Source organism: Drosophila rhopaloa, unplaced genomic scaffold, assembly GCF_018152115.1.
Source record: "Drosophila rhopaloa isolate 14029-0021.01 unplaced genomic scaffold, ASM1815211v1 contig_167, whole genome shotgun sequence".
NCBI classification, from domain to species: Eukaryota; Metazoa; Arthropoda; class Insecta; order Diptera; family Drosophilidae; genus Drosophila; species Drosophila rhopaloa.
Genome location: NW_025335047.1, coordinates 9,093,972 through 9,114,497, shown reverse-complemented (window position 1 = coordinate 9,114,497; position 20,526 = coordinate 9,093,972). Strand labels below are relative to the sequence as shown.

At 40.9% G+C, this 20,526-nt stretch overlaps 5 protein-coding genes across 6 annotated transcripts; 1 reads left to right on the top strand and 4 right to left on the bottom strand.

The window, feature by feature from the left end:
- Window positions 1-256: 256 nt before the first annotated feature.
- Window positions 257-2,549, top strand: LOC108037619 (adenosine deaminase 2). The gene is made up of 6 exons (XM_017114233.2): window positions 257-479; window positions 651-1,148; window positions 1,206-1,375; window positions 1,660-1,841; window positions 1,894-2,030; window positions 2,086-2,549. Exons 1-6 carry the CDS (start codon window positions 410-412, stop codon window positions 2,547-2,549), a joined length of 1,521 nt encoding a protein of 506 aa, XP_016969722.1. The 5' UTR covers window positions 257-409.
- Window positions 2,550-2,719: 170 nt separating this feature from the next.
- LOC108037616 (low molecular weight phosphotyrosine protein phosphatase 1) lies at window positions 2,720-3,450 on the bottom strand. Its single transcript, XM_017114231.2, has 4 exons — window positions 3,395-3,450; window positions 3,151-3,335; window positions 2,919-3,092; window positions 2,720-2,855 (listed from the first exon to the last, which is right to left on the bottom strand). Exons 1-4 carry the CDS (start codon window positions 3,417-3,419, stop codon window positions 2,751-2,753), a joined length of 489 nt encoding a protein of 162 aa, XP_016969720.2. The 5' UTR covers window positions 3,420-3,450; the 3' UTR covers window positions 2,720-2,750.
- Window positions 3,451-3,490: 40 nt separating this feature from the next.
- LOC108037617 (low molecular weight phosphotyrosine protein phosphatase 1) lies at window positions 3,491-4,538 on the bottom strand. Its single transcript, XM_017114232.2, has 3 exons — window positions 4,390-4,538; window positions 3,976-4,325; window positions 3,491-3,636 (listed from the first exon to the last, which is right to left on the bottom strand). The coding sequence occupies exons 1-3, from the start codon at window positions 4,418-4,420 to the stop codon at window positions 3,550-3,552; spliced, it is 468 nt and encodes a 155-aa protein (XP_016969721.1). The 5' UTR covers window positions 4,421-4,538; the 3' UTR covers window positions 3,491-3,549.
- Window positions 4,539-4,584: 46 nt separating this feature from the next.
- LOC108037615 (low molecular weight phosphotyrosine protein phosphatase 2) lies at window positions 4,585-5,634 on the bottom strand. 2 transcript variants are annotated; one of them, XM_044458525.1, is made up of 3 exons: window positions 5,429-5,634; window positions 4,996-5,376; window positions 4,585-4,701 (listed from the first exon to the last, which is right to left on the bottom strand). In XM_044458525.1, exons 2-3 carry the CDS (start codon window positions 5,311-5,313, stop codon window positions 4,606-4,608), a joined length of 414 nt encoding a protein of 137 aa, XP_044314460.1. In that variant the 5' UTR covers window positions 5,314-5,376; window positions 5,429-5,634; the 3' UTR covers window positions 4,585-4,605. The 2 variants fall into 2 exon arrangements, with proteins under 2 accessions (XP_044314460.1, XP_016969719.1); XM_017114230.2 differs by having other exon boundaries at window positions 4,996-5,348; window positions 5,429-5,633.
- Window positions 5,635-10,897: 5,263 nt separating this feature from the next.
- On the bottom strand, window positions 10,898-11,661 carry LOC108037627 (ubiquitin-conjugating enzyme E2 G1). The gene is made up of 2 exons (XM_017114252.2): window positions 11,557-11,661; window positions 10,898-11,498 (listed from the first exon to the last, which is right to left on the bottom strand). Exon 2 carries the CDS (start codon window positions 11,487-11,489, stop codon window positions 10,986-10,988), a length of 504 nt encoding a protein of 167 aa, XP_016969741.1. The 5' UTR covers window positions 11,490-11,498; window positions 11,557-11,661; the 3' UTR covers window positions 10,898-10,985.
- Between the last annotated feature and the right edge of the window lie 8,865 nt (window positions 11,662-20,526).

Below are 20,526 nucleotides of genomic sequence, written 5' to 3'. Positions count from 1 at the left end.
GATATCCAAACAATCCATCCAGCTACTAGAATGAAATTGTTTCGGCAATTCCGAGTGCGGGAGCGTTGTCAACCGTTAAGAGGCGCGGTGGGGTGGTGTCGGCTCCACCTCTTCTGGTTTAATCTTTTAATGAGCAGCAGGCTTCGCGGAATGATTTTGTAAAAAATTATTGTGGATTTTTTCTTGGCTTGCACAATTTGAACACCCGCTTTCGACGATGGTATCCACAGTTCTAATCGGGCACTTCTGGCGAGCGGTCGCAAAGAGAAAACAGTTCCCCGCCCGAGACCCAAGTCTATAATAATAATAAGTCAACGTGTCCGAGGTCGAGTCAATATTTGGATAGTGCGCTCATTAGTTGGACAGTAAAACCACATAATTCGGACAGCAGTAAAAGTCCTTTCGTACAATGAAGCAATTGGTGTTTTGGCTAGTGCTCCTGATTTCTCAACTTGATATCCAGGCACAAACTCCGCTAAGTATGATTTTATCTTTTCACCATATTTCCCAAGCCATTTTTAAATTTTTTGAAATAACTTAATACTTGCAAGGGAAATTCTTGAAATTGGAAAATGATCTAAGCTATTTATATAAACTAGAAATGAGAAATGGCATATTTATGACCAAAACCAATTCTACCAAATTTATAGGCTATGAGCAAGCTCGTCAGGCGGTTCTCACGGCGGAGGAGGAGTTGATGACTGGTGGACACACATATCTGAACACCCAGGAGGCCAAGGTGGACGACATATTTATGGAGTATAAGCTCGGAGAACTGGCCCAGGGATTCCGAAATGCGGAGCAGAATGCGGCAGCCCTACACTTTTTCAAGGCTAAGCCGCTGATTGATCGAAGTGGAGTCTTCCGGTTCCTTCAGAAAATGCCAAAAGGATCGGATCTTCATTTGCACAACAGCGCCGCAGTGAGTTCCAAGTGGGTGGTGGATGACCTGTCCTACATGCCCGGATTGCTGCGCTGCACCACGGCCACGGGCCGGAGTGTCCTGACATTCCGGCGGACCCCGAAGGAGCACAGTTGCCAGTCGCAGTACGTTCGTGTTTCCGATGAGCGGCGCAACTCCTTGGATCGTCAGGTCTACGATCAGAATTTCGAACGTTTGATCAATTTATATACTCCAGTGCCAGAGCGTAAGTCGGTGGTATCCTTTATAAAAAATCCTTGTTATCCTTGACCTCGTTTTTCAGTGGAGTACCCAACAATAACCCAAGTTTGGGATCGGTTCCAGGACATGTTTGATGTTCTTGGCGATGCCATAACATATTTGCCAGCCTTTCGTTCATATCACTGGCAAATGCTCGAGGAGCTTTACAACGACAATATTATGTATGCCGAGATTCGCACAAGTTGTAAAACGGTTAGTATTGAAGTTTTTTCTAATAATTTTTAGTTTCATTCAAATCATTAAACTTAAAATATAGTTATTCTCGTTTTGAACGAGAAATACTGAAACTTTTTAAGAGAATTGACCAAAACCTAAAGTCTATATATTTTATAAGAGTAAGAAAAATATAGCTTACAATTTTAATAGACATCAATTTATAATCGTCTTATATATTTTGGTGGCAGTTTTTCGAGATTGTAAGATAAAGCGATATTAAAAGAAATCAACTGGTGAATTAACTATTTCTTATCTCTTAGCTTTATGACGCCAGTGGACGCACTTTTCCACGAGAGCGCACTATACGCGAGTTGTACGACCTAAATGAGAAGTTTGTGAAGTTGCACGCCGACTTTCTGGGATTCAAAGTCATCATTGCCGTCTATCGTGGTTATGAAATGGATAAGCTTAAGGAAAACGTTGAGGAGTTTAGACAGTTGCAGTAAGATCAGAAGTCTATATAAAGAGAACTAACTTTAAAAGACTTTTTACAGCCAAGCTTTGCCCCACTTCGTTGTTGGATTTGATTTGGTAGGTCAGGAGGACAAGGGAAAGCCTCTTTATAGTTTGCTGCCTGCCCTGAGGAATTTGCCGCCAACAGCTCGCCTTTTCCTGCATGGTGGAGAGACCAGTAGGTGGTGACCCCATAACGTCATTCCATTATTTAAATAATAATTTTCTTTTAGATTGGTTTGGTGCCTCCACGGACATCAATCTGCTGGATGCCTTGTTGCTAAACACCACTCGCATTGGCCATGGTTACGCTCTGGCCAAGCATCCGATCCTCCTGAATGCCGTCAAGACCCGCCAGATCGCCGTGGAGGTGAGTCCCATATCGAATCAGGTGCTGCATCTGGTTTGGGACCTGCGCAATCATCCGGGAGCCCAGTACATGGCTCTTGATGTGCCCGTAGTGATATGCAACGATGATCCCGGGTTCTGGAATGCCAAGGGTCTGAGCTACGACTTTTACTATGCCATCATGAGTCTGGCGCCCAACAATGGGGGCTTAAGAGTGCTCAAGAGTCTGGTGTGGAACTCGGTGCGATACTCCACGATGACGGAGGAAGAGCAGACGCGGGCGTTCCAAATCCTGGAGCACAGCTGGTCGCGTTTCATAGAAAAGGTGCTGCAAGGCAGTGTGTTTTAAGTAAAGTTATAAAATAAAGTTAATTACCAAAGTTAAATACTTCGCTTTTAGCTATTTATAAATTTTAAGAAAATTTAATTTTTTTGACATTTATAAAATAAAATAAAAATGGTTATATTTAATTAAATTATTCAATTTTATAAAACTACAAATATATAAAATTAAAGATAATAACCACATTATTTTTAATTATTTTATAAGTTATTCTTCATCAAATTTTTCTTGGTATATATATTTTTGCAGAAACCCCTCGCAGCTTTCAAGGATTTGCAGATATGCGGCATTAAAACCGCCCATGCCTTGGCTCTGTAAATACATAAGTGGTTAAGATTCCACACATACTTCATAGTTCAAGTTATTTTTTATTACAAAGTATGGATCTTGGATGATCTCATCCTCCTTGCGACCAATGTAGCTGCCCAGCAATTGAATCTTGCACTTGGGGCTGGGATTAAGCCTGGTTGCCATTTGCTGAAGTTCCAACAGGTTGCTGCTGTCCATGGCGAATACGTAATCAAAATCATAAAAGTCTTGTGGAGTTATCTGAATAAAAATATAATAGTATTACAAGGTGATAAGGTGTCGATTTGTTATATATTACCATACGACCCAAGTGTTTAGTTTTAAGTCCATGCTGTTTTAGCAATTGTTGACCGCGTACCTGAGGCTCTAGGCCCACATTCCAATCCCTGAGTCCAGCGCTGTCCACATGCCAATCCTGAAGGTTCTGTTTTAGAACTAAATGCTTCAGGATGGCCTCGGCCATAGGAGAGCGACAGGTGTTGCCTTGACCAAAAATAAATCCTTTAATTTGCTATTAAACGAATTATTTTGTTGACACTTACCTATGCACACAAACAGAACCTTCATACTTACTAATGGTGGGAACTGCAAGTTCCGATGAGTAATGCAGCTGATTCATTTAATAATATAAAAACCGGTTCACGTATCGTATCAGCATTTATTAGTTTAAACTATATCACAAATCTTCACACATCATTTACTTCTGTAGGCGCTCTTTCATGAAGGCGGCACATGCTACCACGCATTGCTGATAAGCAGTTTCGAAGCCCTCTGCTCCACGCTCCTGAAAGTCACAAAGATCATATTGAAAAAGTAAATTAAAAATTAGATGGCATTAATATTTTAAATCAAGTTAAATGGGTTTTAAATCGTTCACATTAACAATAAGCAACTAACTTTGAGTTCAATACACTATTTCAACAGCATTTAATTCATTTTGAGACCTCCAATCTTTCAAAATTATTATCTATATATCTATATTTGTAACTTATTTTTAATACCGCCATCTATCTATCTATCCTTACTACTTATGGAAAATGTCTCACAAAAGATGAAAAAGTATTGAAATGACTACGCGAACTGATTAATATCCAAGTGATCATAGACAAAGTGTCAGGCTTACATAGTAGGGATCCTCAATGATGCGGTTCTTCTTCTCAAGCCCGAAGTCGCCTAGCATAAGGAGCTCAGCTTTGGATTCCTTGGGCGCCAGGCGCCTCAACTCGCTCATGTTGTCCTCGTCCATGCCGAAGATGAAGTCGAATTCCGAGAAGTCCTGCTTACGGATCTGGCGCACTATGTGGGTGCACTTAAGCCCGTGCTTTTGTAGCGTGCTGATGGCCCGCGGATCGGCCCGGTTGCCCACATGCCAGCCTCCAATAGCCGCGCTGTCCACCTCCACGTCCTTGACCTTCGCTTTTTCCAGTGTGTCCACCATTACGACCTCTGCGATGGGTGATCGGCAGATATTGCCTGTGAAATCAATGATTCACCTTAGTAGGATCAATTACTATTTTAAAGATATCTTCTTTATTACCTAAACAAATCATTAGCACTTTCTTCACCATATTTCAAACAATTTGCAATGGAGATTGAATTGACAAACAATTTTGTGTGTTGATTTTTTTCCGGCTGGCGAGAGTGGGTTCCAAATAATGCAGCCCTGGGCCCGGAATTCCGAACTAGTTGGCAACGCGGCAATCAGCTGGTGGTGGTGGTTGGCTTAACCCTTAGGCGGTCGCTTGGGTCTGATTTACATAATCTGATTCCGGAGCGCTTGCTTCAGGAAATGATGGCAGGCAATGTTACACTGCTGGTAAATTTTCTCAAATGGTGCTTCGCCCACATTCTGCATAAAAAAAAGGTGTAAAAAAAAAATTTGGGCTTAAAAAATCAAAGGGGCATAACTGTTGTTTATAAACATTAATTTCTTTTACAAAATAAAAAAAATATTTTTAAAATTTAAAAAATTCTATTGTTTAAAAACTAAAGTCCAGTATAATTGAATGATTTTGGTAAGTGTTTTTACAACTTGATAAATATCTTTAAAATTATATTTTAAGTTTGTAAGCAAACGAAAGACTTTTTTAAGAATTTGAGTTTGATTCTTAAAGAATTTTCCCAATAAACTACAGAAGCTTACGTAATAGGGATCTTCAATAATGCGTTCATCCGGCTTTAGACCAAAATCGCCCAAAAGGAGTACTTTGGCCGTGGCATAATCCGGAGTCATTCGCTTCAGTTCGGCCAAATTGCTGCGATCCATGCCGAAGATATAATCGAACATGAGAAAGTCCTCCGGAATCAGCACCCTCGCTCTGCCATTGTAGTCGATGTTGTGCCTGGCCAGCACATTCAGGGCTCGCTCATCCGGTCTCCTGTCGCAGTGCCATCCTTCGATCCCTGCGCTATCCACATGCCACTCCCCCTGAAGCCCCGCCCTTTTCAGTACGTCCATCATAACAGCCTCGGCAATTGGGGAGCGGCAAAGGTTGCCTGCGTGTGCCGTCCATTTGCATATTACCCATTAGTTAACCCAAAATGCAGGAATTAATAAATTACAAGAGAGTACGCACCCACGCAGACCATAAGGACGCTGCTCTTCTGTGATCTCTTTCCCATGGCTCACAGTTTGATGTTTTGGGATTGGCCTTTAAATTCCCGAACTGACTTGACTGAGAAATTTGGGAGGTTTTGTAACTCAATCGTAAATGGGTGTGGTTTATTACAAAAGTGTTTAAAAACGTATGACAAAAAACGAAATTGATATATGTAAAGAAAAATGGCATTTTAAACAGTAAACAATGTGTTTATTTTTTATACCATCTTTTTAAAATAAACGGATATATAGTATTCCGAGATAATTAAAACCATCGGATAATTAATCGTTAATGTTTATACAGTTACATAGTTTCAATAATAATAAGTATATAATTTGACAAGCATATTCATTTTAATAAAATAAAATCTTATCTTATTCAATTAGTCGTGTTGATCCTTCTTAAAAATCCTTTAGATTCTGGCCCCTTAAACAAATGTCGAAAAATTTCTAATAATAGCCTGAACTCGTAAACATCTATGAGATATAAACAATCTCCGGATTAGTCTACACCTGTATAATCGGCACTCAGGATGGGGGTTCAGTTTGGTCGTTACACTCTGTCATCAGGTGCCTAGTTTGGATCACACCTCTGGCACTTCCGGCTGCCTGGTGCATGCACCACATCCTGTTTACCCACTGTGCGTATTTACTCCGAAAACTCTGACTAAAAACTGCGCTCAAAGCAACTTTAACTATTAGCATTTAATTAAAGTTCATTTGCCGGCGACAGACCACTCTGTTGAAGGAGAGCTTTTGCCCAGAGGAATGAAGAGGTAAAGAGCCCTGACCTCCGTTCTGGTTTTGGTTTGGCATTGGGTGGCCAATGAATATGCAAGCTGCACCTGCTGCTCAGAGGACAGATTGGACCTAAAACGTGTAATGACTGTCAAGAAGGTGGAGGTTCTGGGTTGGGTGTCAACTTAAAGCGGATGACCAGGTCTGGCTGGAAAAATAAAGTTCCTTTTTTTAAATAAATTCGGTTTGAGTTTTATGCAAATTCTACTCAACCATCAGGGGCAAACAAAAGCCAGACGAAATGCATGTGCACAAACTTTGCCAAGTTGCTGTAGTTGTTGATGTTGATGTTGCTTTTCCTGGTAGTTGGGGGCGGCTTTGATGGCATCAAAGTGAGCCTGTCGTTGTGCAGACAAATGTTACGTACTCTCGTCACACTCTTACATATGCAAATGTCCCTTGCCGGCGCAATGCTGCAGTGCGTCCTCCACAATTGACAATTGTTGAAAATGCAAATGGAAATGGAAATGCCAAGACATGTGCCCAACAGCCACACCAGCAATTCATGCATATGCCATGGATATTGAGGTACGGACGGGGGTTATGTAGAGGTAAAGAGGTAAAGACAAATGCAAAGGCGTTGTCTCTACTATCATCATCCGGCGACGACATCTACTCAGATAAGATAAACGATGGCAGAGTCAACAGCAACAGCAACAGCTAGTATGGGAAAGCATGAACTCAAAAAAATCCTTTATTTTATATTAGGAGTAAGAGTTCTTAAACAAAATATATGGTATTGTCCACGTTTAGTTAATTTCGTATCACAAACCTTTGCTGGTATGTTAAATCAAAAATCCCTACTAATTTGATAATAAAGTATCTAAAAATATGCTGTCAATATTGTTTTGTTGGTGTTTTAAATTTAAAAAATCTTTTTTCAGAGGATATTGTCAGAAATAACATATTTAACCATTTTTCTTAAGTTTAAGTTTTAAAAATTCGTCTTATCTTTTTCTTCAAAAAATTTTCCTGAAAAAATTATTGTTCTTTAATTCATGAGATTTCGGCGCTTATTTTTTTCTAATATATATCTTAAACAATTTCTTAATAATTTTCTCATTTGTTTTGTCAGTGCATTAGGGTAAGGTCAGTGTAAATAATGAAAACGGCATTCGTAGCCCACCGCAGGCCGAAATAAAATCTCAAGTGCAAATGAGGTAAATGACAAGAGATACGTAACCATCATAACCTGTGACCTGCCCCTCTCCGTCACAAGACTCCCACTTGGTTGACAGTCGAGAGCAAACATGTCCAAGATGAACATCCATTTTGCATTTGGCAAATGAAAAGCGGGAAAGCTACAACTGATGTAGTAGTTGGCAGACAGCTTGTCTATGCATCGCTATCTCTATCCATCTGGCCCTTTGTAGATGTATCTGGTATCTGTATCTTTCTCTCTGTCTGCCTTTTGCAGCTTCATCAAATATTTAGCGCCAGGCAGGCGTCTTTTTTCCAGGGGGACAGAATCGGGGGCGGAGGGACGGAACCATACAAATAAGCGCATTCATTGTGTTCGTTCAGTGTAAATACGAAACGGATGTAGCACTGCTTGGAAAATAACAACTTTGAAAACTCGAGAGCCGACCTGCTGTGATACTGTAAACATTTGTCAAGAGAAAAGAGTATTGGGCTTACGGAGAATTATTCACAGGAGTTTTATTAGATTCAAACTTTAAAAATATATAGTTTTATAAAAAAGTAAGATTTGCAGAACTAAGAAAGGAGTGAGACTATAAAAACACGTTATCAAAATTTATTACTGAAAATAATTTAACATCAGAAAATGAAATTTTTAGCAGATAATATAATAAATATGGTTGATGTAAACCGATTTTATGATTATTTTGTATTGTATTGTATCTCACAGATCAATTTGATTGATTTGCCAATGTATCAGATTTCAATCAACAATAGTTATTTTCACATTGGCTGAATTTCATAACTTCGAATAGAGATATTTTAAATGCCAAGGAGCTGTCAAGGCACCGCAAACAGAACTAATAAAAAAAAACCAACTTTCAGGGAATCGATTTTAGCCCTTGTTTATACGTAAATTTAATAATCCTCCCGCACCCTCCCCAAACGCAATATACCCCTCAAACAGCAGATGCTATATAGAGAGCAGGCGAACTACCCTGCAATATATTGTGGGTGTGGGCAGTGCCAACGACCAACGAGCAGCAGCAGCAACAACTACCGGCACAGCCAAAAAGCCGGCAACAACAAACGCCCTCACACCGGCAACATGTTGCATGTTGCTGCCGTAACAGCAACATGAGCGGCAAACATTGCACTGGCGACTGGCTGTGGTGCGCGTTTATCTCGCTTCTACTTGAAATGTTGCTATGCGATATGCTCAGCAACATTAGCAGCATTTTGAAAACTTGTTTTCAACGTAGTTGGGTTTAGTTTACTTTGAGACGGCGACGCAGGTGGACGTGTCCGAGTGCGAGTGACAGAGAGCGAAGAACGCGAGCGGAACGTAAGCGGACCGCGCTATAAAAACACAACAACTACCTAACAGTTCAGTGTTTGTCTTTAGTTTTATGGCGCGCGCGTCGCGTCAGGTAGTTTTTCTGATATATATGTTTTTCGTGATTCGTCTCGCGGCGGTGTTTTATGGCTGACAAAACCATCGAGCGTGTAAAGGTTGTACTACCCCGGTACAAAAAAGGTGGTGTACATTCTGCGTGAAAAGTGCTAGTGTTTACCCTTTGCCGGGATTACTCATCGGCGCATCATCATCATCAGCGACTCCACTTCGCGTACAAACGAAATCCCAAAACCAGTATCTGAGCCCAAGTATCTGCAAGATACGTGAGGCAGTCCAGACCACATATTGGAATTTACTTAACACGTATGCAACAACGCACACCAATACCAGCCAATTTGGAGCGGGACCCATTGGATTTCGAAACTAAACTACAGGGTAGGTAAAATCGGTAATCGGGGTTCGCTTCCCAAGAAAAACCACTCACACTTGTCCAGCTGCGTTTTTCCACCCCTCATCAAAACGTTAAGAATCCTAAAGACCTGCTACCTGTTTGGGATTGACCCTGGTTTTCCCATTAGTCGCTAGAAGATTTCACTGCACATATATCGAAAGCTATGGCTATTTATAAATACCCTGCGTTTTGGGGCCCAGGCTCAAATCCGGTTTTCATACCATAATATCCCAACCCATGTCTGGCGGGGCCAACATCAATTCAATTTCTACTGGCTGAGTGAGTTTTTAACTCTCAACAGAAGAATCTCCAGGTCGACGAGCATCTTCTCTGTGATTTCTGGAGCTGGTTTCTTCGAGCCGTTTTCTTTTCCCTCGCTTTGTTTTCTTTCGTTTCGTTTTCGTTTTTTACTATTTGCCGATCGTGTTGATCATGATGCTGTGGCTTATTGCCGCCAAGATTTTGTTTTTGCTTTTTTTTTTTGTTTGCCGATGAAGGTGCATGGCTAAGGCCATTTACCCAGTTTCCAAATCGCTAACCGATTTCTGCTTATTCTGTTTCGGGGTTTGTTTTTGAGGTATTTGCTGAATCACACGGGGATCATTTGAATGTTTTAGCCAGACAGTCGCTGGTATCGGGCTTTATTTTAGAGTCACACCCATGGCGAATAAGTATCCCGGTCCGGAATTGACTCACGGCCAAACAATGCGACATGCGGAGAATTGCTGTGCGGCCACTGGCATGAGCAAAAGAGAAAAATCAAAAATGCAAAACTTGTTGCTAATAAACAACAATTACAACAACCAAAACATGTTCAGCTAACCACAAAAATGCTGGCAGCTAAACTCTAGAGTCGTTGCCCAGGAGCTCTGCACACGAAAACAAGTCGGAGTACGGAGCCATTGCTGATGTTGCTGCTGTCACACTGGCCACCAGCAACACCAACAGCAACAGCAACAGCAACACCAAGAGCAACATCAGCAATTTGTTGTTGCTACACAGTGAAATAAAACCCATTCCTAACGGTTTATATAACAACAAGGGTTTAAGCGTTTAAAATCCGTAATAAATAAATTACATTTAAAAACCTATAAACTTTATTCGGTTGGCTTACAATCCGCCTTAAAAAGTGCCGCAGATAGAATCTTAAAATTGCCTGGCTCATATATTTTTTTTAGTGTGGATTTGATTTTAAAAGGTTTTTATGGCTGTTTTTATTATAGTTATTTTTTAAGCTGCTTAAGAGTCTGATATAAATCGTGCAGTATTAAATGTGATTACTTTAAATCGATGTCAATATCAGTTATATAAGCCAGTCGCTATAAGTTAGCTCAAATCTAAGATTTCTAAGAAATGTTTGTTAAAATAAATTTTTTTTCTGTGTGCCAGCGCATATTTTTGTCGCCATGTGAATACCATAAAAAGCGGCCAAGTGGTCAGCTGCCTCCAAAGAATGGTGCTCGAGCAAGAGTAGCCATAACTGTGTCAGTGTGCAACTAGAAGAGGTCTAAGCCTATTAAGCACACTGGCTTAAGATCGGACGATGCTACAAGATAATACCCGTAGCTCCCTGGCGATTAAGTGTAATTAATGCCGACAGGTGTCACTGAATTGGCGCAAGTTTAAAGAGATTTCATCGCCCTAATTGGCTCCTCCAATTAGGAGCTATGCCCGCACTTTCGCCACTTCAAAGGCGACACTTCAACTAGTTGCTCTCTTTATTCACGTGATTAGCATGTGGACCGCTACGGATTTCGGATACTGCCATATTTCTTAGTTTTCCGGCCTTCATACCTCCTCTTGACTCCGGCGGACGCACCTGGTTACCTTGCGCTTGAACTCCGCGTAATTCTCACGATACTCCTTGGCCGCGTCCACATTGGCAGCCGATTCGTCATTGGGATCGGTGAGCATGGAGATCACCGAGAGGAGGATCGTCTCGACCGTGTGAACAGGTAGCCAGCGCTCCTCGGCCTTCTCGTAGCCCCACTTGTCATCACCCGGCTCGTGGAGGATCGAGATGCAGACGTCGCCGGTCTTGTCGATATTCGGATGCCAGATCTCGGTGATGAATTTCATCCGCGGCGGACGCAGTGGGTACTCCTTGGGGAAGACCAGGTGCGCCTTGAAGCACCCACCCTCGTAGAGGGTGTCCGGCGGACCGATGATCACCACCTCCCAACTGAAGATATCCGAGTCGCTGACCAGGCCGGCGGAGAAGCCCTCGACGGGATTGCGCTGCAGCTCGGAGAGCTGGCGATTGAGCAGTAGCGATGCTTGCAGTTCGGACATGTCACTGGACTGCGGGAAGGGTCACTATCAGTTGGATGGATCATCGGAAATGGGCGTTTCTACTTACTGGAATTTTGTTCAATTATTTCGAGTCACTTTCTGTTTTACTTCTACGGCTGCTGAACTACGCTCAATGCGACCTGCCAGCTAGCCCAGAGAACTTGGGCGCCGGCTACTCTGATTTCAACTGAAATGTTATCGAAGTTTGTTTATAGGCGATTAAAAGACTATTAGAATTTTTAATTTTTAATTTTCACTTTTTTAGTTTGGGACAATCTATTAAAAATCAGTTTCTATGTATCAAGTTTACATCCAGTATTAAATAACACTGTGCGAATATTTAGTCATTTATCGCATTATCTTGAACTTTTTTAATGGATGGTACCTGGATGTTTTTTCGTATGTTTATAAATGTCACAAAATTATATGTAAATAAAAACCTTAAGTGTTTATAATTTGTAAGTTACGCATTACATTCAATTCAACAAAAGAATGCCTGAAGGCCATAAAAGATCAATTCCTAAAGTTTGATAGAGGAATGCTTGCAGCTATCTCATAACAATTGTAGCCTTTTGAATGGCAATGTAAAAGAAACTATCTCTATAGAAATGCTCTTAAAAGCGACTTGAAAGTTGCCATTATAAGCTCTTTGGCTCTTGGTCTGGAATGGGTCCAAGGAAAGTCCCTCTTTCCTTTCATTTCCCTCCATTTTATGCAATTACTTGGCCGTTGCTAATGCTACTGGTGCCTCTTTTCCTTTTTGCCCGTGCTGGCTGAATGGAAATTATGATGGCCGCACATTGTTGCCGTTGGTTTTAGCCTTCGTAATTGCGCACAAATGTTGGCCCAGAGTTTCTTGCTGGCCTGCAACTTCGACCACGACATGTGGCTGCCCCAAACTCCATCGCATCCATCGACTTTTCCGCAGCTCTGCGGTTTTTTCTGTTGCCAATTGCATTTGGCTTCGGCAGTTTTTAGCTGGCATTTGGAAAGCCCCAACTCTGGCCGACTATCTGACTATCGCTAACTGAAATTATGTTGCCGCAAATGTGTGAATCGTTAATGTCTCGCTGCCAGCTGGGGTACATTGCGCTTGGTGTTTCGGCACTGCCGGTTTTTCAAGTTTTCCATGCTGCGCATTTTCACAAAAAATTCCAAACGCGTTCGCGTCGCTTTTTTTTATGCATTATTACTTTTGTAATAATATTTACCTAGCATCGCTGCAGCAGCAGCAACAGCAGCATGTGGAGAGTTCTTCTAACAGAACCAAGTCGGATTCGAAATTTGCTAAATTATCCAGCACATGCCGAAGGAGGCGGAGGGTAAAACATGTTTGGCCAGCACATAAGACCGACAGCTGCTGCTCGGCCGGTTCTCCAGCTCTTTCTATATCTCTCCGATCCATCTGACTCTGCCCATTTAAGTGCCACATGTCGGAGACGTTCCTCCGGATCCCGCAGGGAAAGCGATATGACAGCGAGAGCCGGGAAACTCACACGTGCCACAGCGCTCCTCCCAGTAAAACTCGAATTTCCATTGCCGCTGCACTTGGGGAAAAACGCCCACTGCAATCCAGATTAAAAATCTGGGCGAAATTGTGTGCTAAACATTTCAACAGATCATTAAATATTTACTTTTTTTTATTAAACGTTAACAGTAAACGTTATATTAATGTTTGATTCATCAGAGTTTAAATAAATCTATGCAAGGCTTGCATTGTTTAAAATCTGTTTATTGCTGAATAAATTAGGGTGCAAATTATGATTGCTTATATAAAAAATGATTAGTCTCACGAAATTGTCATTGATATTCAAATTCTCTTTTTATTTATTGATTTTTAATGGGACAATAAATTGGTCCTAAATTAATTTTTCGTTGTGAAATTGTATTTTGACATTTAAAAGGTTAAAATATTTAGCGTTGGTTTTCATATTGAAAACTATGTCTGTTACGAAAATTTTCTTTGTGTGCTAGGTGTGTTATATTTTAAAATGCTTTTAAAAGAACATGTGTTATTGTTACTCTATGACCACTGGCCATAAAAATAATATCCTAGAGGTTGGCTTATTCTTAATATTTCTGATATTTTACTTTTTTTTTCTCTGTAGGAAAAGTGTCGCACTCATTGCTAGTGATAAAGTGGCGTTGCTTCAGCGGCCTTTCAAACGATTTCGGCTCACTTTGTGGAATTGATTTTCAATATTCATTAAGACGCCCACACGCAAATATAGACACTGCCTCGGGGTCGTTGCCATGGCATTTGTCCATTAAAACGGGGGTGTTTAAGTTCATCTGCTCGTTGATTTTCCCTCAGTTTTTTTGGTGGGCGTGGCAGTTGCATGCGACAATTGCACTTCCGGCAATACCAGCATACTCCACTCCTCAATATTCCGTTTGCTCTCAGCCATTTGGTTTGACTTTTTTGGGTTTGGTCTCTGTTTTTAACGGGAGCAGGTGCTCTCTCCTGGCTGCGTGCCTCAAATTGCTGCCTCATGTTGCGTCCATCAAACAGCTGACGGCGTCGATCAATTGAAATGGCTTTTCTCCCCGTTTTTCCATCGCCCTTCGAAGTTGCATCGCCGGTGAGTTGCTGCGGTTGGTTCTTGCTGCTGATGACTTCCTGGATCTAATGACGGGGCAACCTGCTGATGAATTGTCTTTCAAGTCGATCATAAAATATATTAATAGCTTATATAGCGGGCAAGAAATGTTATACAAAAGTGAGGGATAGCCAGGAAGAAATTTGTACAATCTCTGTTCATAATTAAACTATGAACGAAATTAAAAAAAATGTATTTAAGTTTTGGAAATGGAATTTAGTCTGCAGTAACTTGATATTAATTGAAAAGAAGCTATTAAAAGGCATGACAGAAACCTAATAGATTATGTCTATGCACTTTTTTGATTTTATAATTTGATAATAATTCCTTAGTTAAGGGATTTCAGTACAAAAACACAATACTTTGAACATAATGAATGTACACAATATAAACATGTCTTTAAGCAGAAAAAACTTGAAAAGTAGTACCCCTCTCTGCACTTCTCATAAATTCAACTTAAGTGAGTGACCAACTGGATTTTAGTGCTTTATTGGCGCTCTGAGTTATGCACTCCCATTTCTGCTGCCCCCGGGAACACAATTTCCAATTGCATGCAGAAATATGAGGAGGAATTGCTCTGCTCGGAGAACTGGCCATTATATCGTTCCGCATTGAGGGAGCAAAACAATGCTAAAAAGAGAACTCAATAAATTGCAGAAAAGCGAAAAGTGCAAAGAATGAAAAATAAACAAGAACGAAACTGCAAAAAAAAAAGGAAAAACAAGCTTTCCACTTGCAGTTTTAATGTGTTTTGTGCGTTGTTCCTCGTTTTATAATTGAGTTGGCAGTTGCAGCTAAAGTTGGAGTTGCAGCCGTGCACTCTTCGCCACCCGAATCCCACCCACAAGCCCCCAACCCAGACCAAAGATGCCCCTTTTTACCCGGTTTTTCCCGGTGGAAATGGGAGTTGGCATCGGGATTCGGGCACGTTGCTGTGCGCTCGTGTGCACTGAATGCGAAAAAGTTCCGCACACTTTTCGACTGCGAGGCGATATTATTATACATATTCCTCATATTTTTATTATTATTTTTATGATACCCAACCCAGTGCGGACTTACCTTTGTGCGCTGCATTGAAATGGAGGCGCAAACTCAAACGCTCGGGGATCTGGTGCACTGCCCCAGACAAAAACCGCCATCCTTGCGGTGGGTTCCGTAATGAGTGCTTCCGTCAAAGCAATTTTCTCGTTCATACACTTGGGCAAAAGTAGTTTCTTAAGGTTCTGGCTTTGGGCAGGTTAATTTTTAGCTTAATTTGTTGGCAGCCCATCTTAAATACAGCATTATCATATATTGTAAAAGTATTTATTTAGATCTAATATAATGTCTTATTTTAATCGTCGTTTTCTTTTTGCTTTCAGACTTTTCCTGATTTTGTGGTAAGTTTAAAGATAACCGTTAACATTTTTGATTTGGTCAAAATATATATTATACATTTGGTAATAAACTATTGTCTATCCCTAAATTACAAATTATATTGGAATTAGAGGTGAATTGCTATCTATTTTTTGGTTGAGTGCACTAACACTTATCCCAACGGGGGCATATTTAAAAGGGCATTTTCTTTCTATCACCACACGGCGGCCTTTAAACTGGATCGACTCTCCATAATTGCTCAATTTCTTGCTTCATTAACGGGTTTTTCATTGCATTTGGTCAGTAATTTGTCAGTTCCAATGAAAGATCGCCCAGGAAGCCAGAGACTCTTAATTTGTCCGACCATAAACGTTGCCCGTTTCCTATAATTTTCCTACACCGACTGTGGACCCAGTAAAGTGTGAAGTGTAAAGCATTATGCGTACGAGTGTTTCATAACTCACTCAAAAGACCGGCAAACAAATGAGCAAAAGTGTGCTACTGGGGAATATGGAATCGAGTCTGAGTCTGGGTCTGGGTCTGGGTAGCCCCTTCTGCCAGATGATCCGTTAGACAGTGCCGATGGCGCCCCAGAGTTCATTTACTCCGCTCCGCCGCCAAGAAAATTCTATGGAAAGAAAAGACTGGCGGAAAAAAGTCGAAAAAACCCCGAGCAACGTTATTTGTAGTTTTTATTTCTTTTATATTTTGTACTTTTCATCTTTTTTTTTGTCGTCCACATTTTGCTAGACCATTTCGTTTTTAAAAGCTGTTCCGGGTGAAGAGCGGGGGTCAGACTAGGGCTTGAAAAAAAAGCCAAGCTTGGCCTGAAATAGTGCTTATTAAATTTAATGACAGCACGTTTGCTTGCGAAAAGCGATTCAACATTTTTGTTTTTTTTATAGCTTTTTTCGAACCTTTGCTTATATAGCTTTTTTGAGTAGTTTTTTTTCGTATTTGGTTTATTGAGGACTGTGGCTCATTGAGAGCACTGGGGCCATAACAGCACAGTCTTTAAGTTTAATTATGTGGCAGGGCTTTTTGGCCGACTCCATAAAGGGGTCGTAATGGACATAATCGTTATATAGTTTCAATTGAAATGGTAACAAATTTTATTGTTCGTGAACCTAAATTAGGAAAACGAAAGTTATCTTTGATTAATTCTTCATTTCCGGTTTTATTTACAATTTAATGGCCTCTCATCTTCTGGTATTTATTAGAGAGGCTGAATTGGAGTGGCAAAAACTTACAAAGTATAAGGTAAAAATAAGTACTAGAATTTTATTCTTTTAAAACTATGTAACCGGAAAATTCCTCAACCGGTGATTTTGTCATTAAATGAGTAATGATGTTTGGAAGTTGTCTACCGAATAAAACATGAGCACAGAGACCACAAGACCGTATTACTTATTTGAGAGTTCCTTTTTATTAAGCATCGAAACTGTTTAGAGGAGAATTTTTTTGATTAAAACAAAACTTCTAGTTTTTATGAACATTATTTCTTGCTTAAAACGTTAGTGGTGGACAGGAAATTCAGGTTTCTGTGACTTGATACATTTTTGATAGGCGGGAATTAAATTGGTATAAATTACGCCCTTTCCTTTAGTCTTTCACATAATGACAGTAGGCTAAAAGCTGCAATTAGCCCTGATTGAAGCTAGTTAACAACCCAACAATCAGTTAGTCCACAACCTAGGGGTTTTATTTTCATGGCAATAAAAGCTATTTCCCGACCTATCACAATTTTATCCGATCCTGTCGTGATTTCCGCCGACCCCCTTGGCGAACACTGTCGCCTAAGATTTCTCACAATTATGAACGACAAACATAGATTTATGACTGGCAGTCAGTTTGGCATTTTCAGTAAACAGGCAGTGAAAGTATTTTAATTAAGTGCCCCAAAGGGGGGACTCCAATGAGCGCTTTAGACCTGCAGGTTATGAGGCGGTAATTTGCAATTTCCCCGTGAAAAGACATGGCTTATTATTCAACTGGTTTCTTGGTATGTGGAGTTGGGGGTACTCGCTCGTTGAACTTCAAATGGTGTGCGAAAAAGTGAAATTCGCTTTTGGCCCATACTCTCCACACTCATGTGCCAAGTTAATGAACTGTGGGCAAATCTGGAGGCAGGAAGCAACTTTGTAACATTAGCACAGTTCCCTCTTAGGCAAAATAAACTACAAAAAAAAAAAACTATGTTAATTTCTTAGCTGCTGGGGATTTATGAAATGAATTCATTTACGTTGCCAAAACAAACGCAACGCGGAAGGGCGGAATTGGTTGCGTGTCGAGGCGTTGGCCACAACTGTTGACTTTTATTCACACAATTACAGCCGGCGAATTTGCATTCGCTTCCTCCGACATTCACCTGCTCAGTTCACCTGTCACGCTCGACTGATTCCTCAAGGGAGCCGCTTCACTTGTTAACAATTAAAAGACAAACCCTTGACTTTGGGCCGAGATATGTCTGTCGCAGAGTCTTCGAAGTTCTTCGCCCACTGACCTGGGCCCATCTAATTAGCTTTCTTTTGACAAAGACATCGTTGTTTTTTTTTCACGTTATTGAATTAGCATTTTTGGGAGCAAACCAAGTGGTCTTGGAAATGCTCAATTCGAAGCTGACTCCTATAAATAATTCAAAGCTGACCGGCGGCTTTCATTTCATTTCTTTGGGTTTCGTTTTGTTTTTCTCCATTTGTTTTCCATGTGACGCAGCAACAGTTGTCGAGGGCTCTGGTGGGAACGTCTCTCGAAGAAGTCATAAAACTAACAGTTGAGCGGAAATTAACACAGATACTCGGGCGTTCGGACCAACCTCGAAAGAGCCCTCCAACTTGGTTCGGGCCAAACAACAATCGGGTCTCTATGCGATGGCATTACCTTGCGATTGAGATGTAGATGGCTGATGGCAGATAGCAAAACGACAGGTGAACCCAGAGGGGATTATGTCGGTGGTCTAAATAGCCCTCGGATGACGTTGCACAACCCAAAGACAGGTAATATGTGGGTATCATTAGTCTACAGTTAGTCTTTGATTCGAAGTAGGTATTTGGAATTCTTGGTGGCATTTAAGTTGCGGATTGGGCGCACGGTTCATTGTCAAGGCACTCGCAAATGCTTTCTATTCTGGAGAGATCTTGAAGGGGGATAAAAGACCTTCTCAATAACAAATTGATACGCTTGAGGTGACTTCCTCTGTGCATCTAGGCTGCCCAACTACACTAGCACTAATTAATATAGAAGAAATCTAAAGATCTTATCACAGTAACCTGCATTTCCTGTCACGCACTGGAGAAAAAAAAGGGCATTTGAAATTGTTCAGGAATATTTTATGATGATGTGGTTGGAATATTCCTCGTTAAACACATAAAATGTAAAATCTTACGAAATAAAAGTGTCATTAAAAGCGGACAAGAAAGCACTTTTATAATCAAAATGTTGTGTAGTCACATTTTGTTAGGTTTTTATTGAAGTGAGTATAGGGATTTAATTTCGATTTAAGAAAAGTAAATATTCTTCGGAATATAGCAACTTAAGATTCAAACATTTATGATGGTTCTTATAAATAAATTTACATCGATTAATAAATTACTAAAAAATTACTAATGGCTGAATAGAATTATATGAATTTGTTTTTAAAAGAGTTTTTCCATGTGTGGGTTTTTCTTCTTGGTTGCTTGGCATTGTTGTTTGTTGTGCGTTCCATTTCGCTTCTCTGAACTTGTTGAAAACGAGTAAAATGTGCCAATTTCTATATACATATACAATATGTTTATGTGCTTGTAATGCAAGAATCGGAGAGAGGAAGCCACAGGCTCGTCCATACATGGCCACTTCATCACGCAGCGTTGGCCAAGCGTGCTGTTGTTGTTGCTCCTCCGGCCAAATGCAACTGAGCGACGCCGTCATCAGCCGGCGGCCTCATCTGCAGACCCCCCACACACCCTCCCCCCAGGAGCCTTCCCCATATCCCCCACCCCTTCCCACGCTCCTGCCCTTCGGCAGTTGGCTGCTTCTATTGTTCTGGCCGCTCGTGCTTGTGCTAGATTTATGCACTCCACTGTAGGCCCCATTCCCCGGACAGTTTCGATTTCAATTTAAAGCGGATGTTCGCTTTAATTGCAGGCCTGGCGAATTATAATTCATAAGTGCACTGCTGCACTGGGACGTTTCGGGTTGCATTAAATGCCCCTGGGTGGCACTGAACTTGCCGATCAAGTGGGTGTAATCCATACATTCCTGGAAATGGATATTGGAAAGGCAATAAATTGCAAAATTGCTTTGTGATAAGAATGTCCTATAACATACGAAAAGCTGTAAAAAATTTGAGAGATTTTGGTTGAAATCAAAAGGAAATGTAGGTTTTGGTAAAAGGTATCTCTTGATAGTGGCAATTAGACATATTCTTTGATATGTTCCTATTAGTATAAAGCAACTGAAACCGTATTAAATAAAATATATGGATTCAGACAAAAATCGATAAATTTTATTTTTTTTAGTTCTTGACCTTTAAAAACAGAATGATTTGCCATTTAAATTTCAAGATGGCACAAATGCCAGTCCATCTCACTTTTTGCTTCGGGTCAGTGGCCTTTCCCCGCCGTTGCACTTGACACAGCCACTGTCAATGCGGCTAAAACTGCAACTGGAATGGCCATTGAAACTGCAATTGCAATTGCAATTGCCAATGCAATTGATTGTGGCAGCCAATCGAAGGGGAGATGGATGGCAATGGCGACTCACTCACTTTCACTGATCGAAAGCGTGAAGCCAAAGTTTAATTGAATCTGCAGCTGCTGCTCCGCTGGCGGCAACAATGATTGGGCGGCATTCAATGGTCGTGAGCTCCTACCAACTTTCAAACTTGGCCATTTGAAAGTTATTGGCCACAAGTGCGCACACACATGGCGCCCATTGCATAGATACATACAGTACTCTTAACTCAAAGAAACTCGAAGTAAACTGAACGTGTCAGCAAGTCGGCCAGAGGTTTCGGGCCACAGAAAAACTTTTGGCCCGGCTCTTGGAGTTAAGTTGCGACAAAATCAATAGGGAAACTTCGCAGCTATGCCAGCATTATT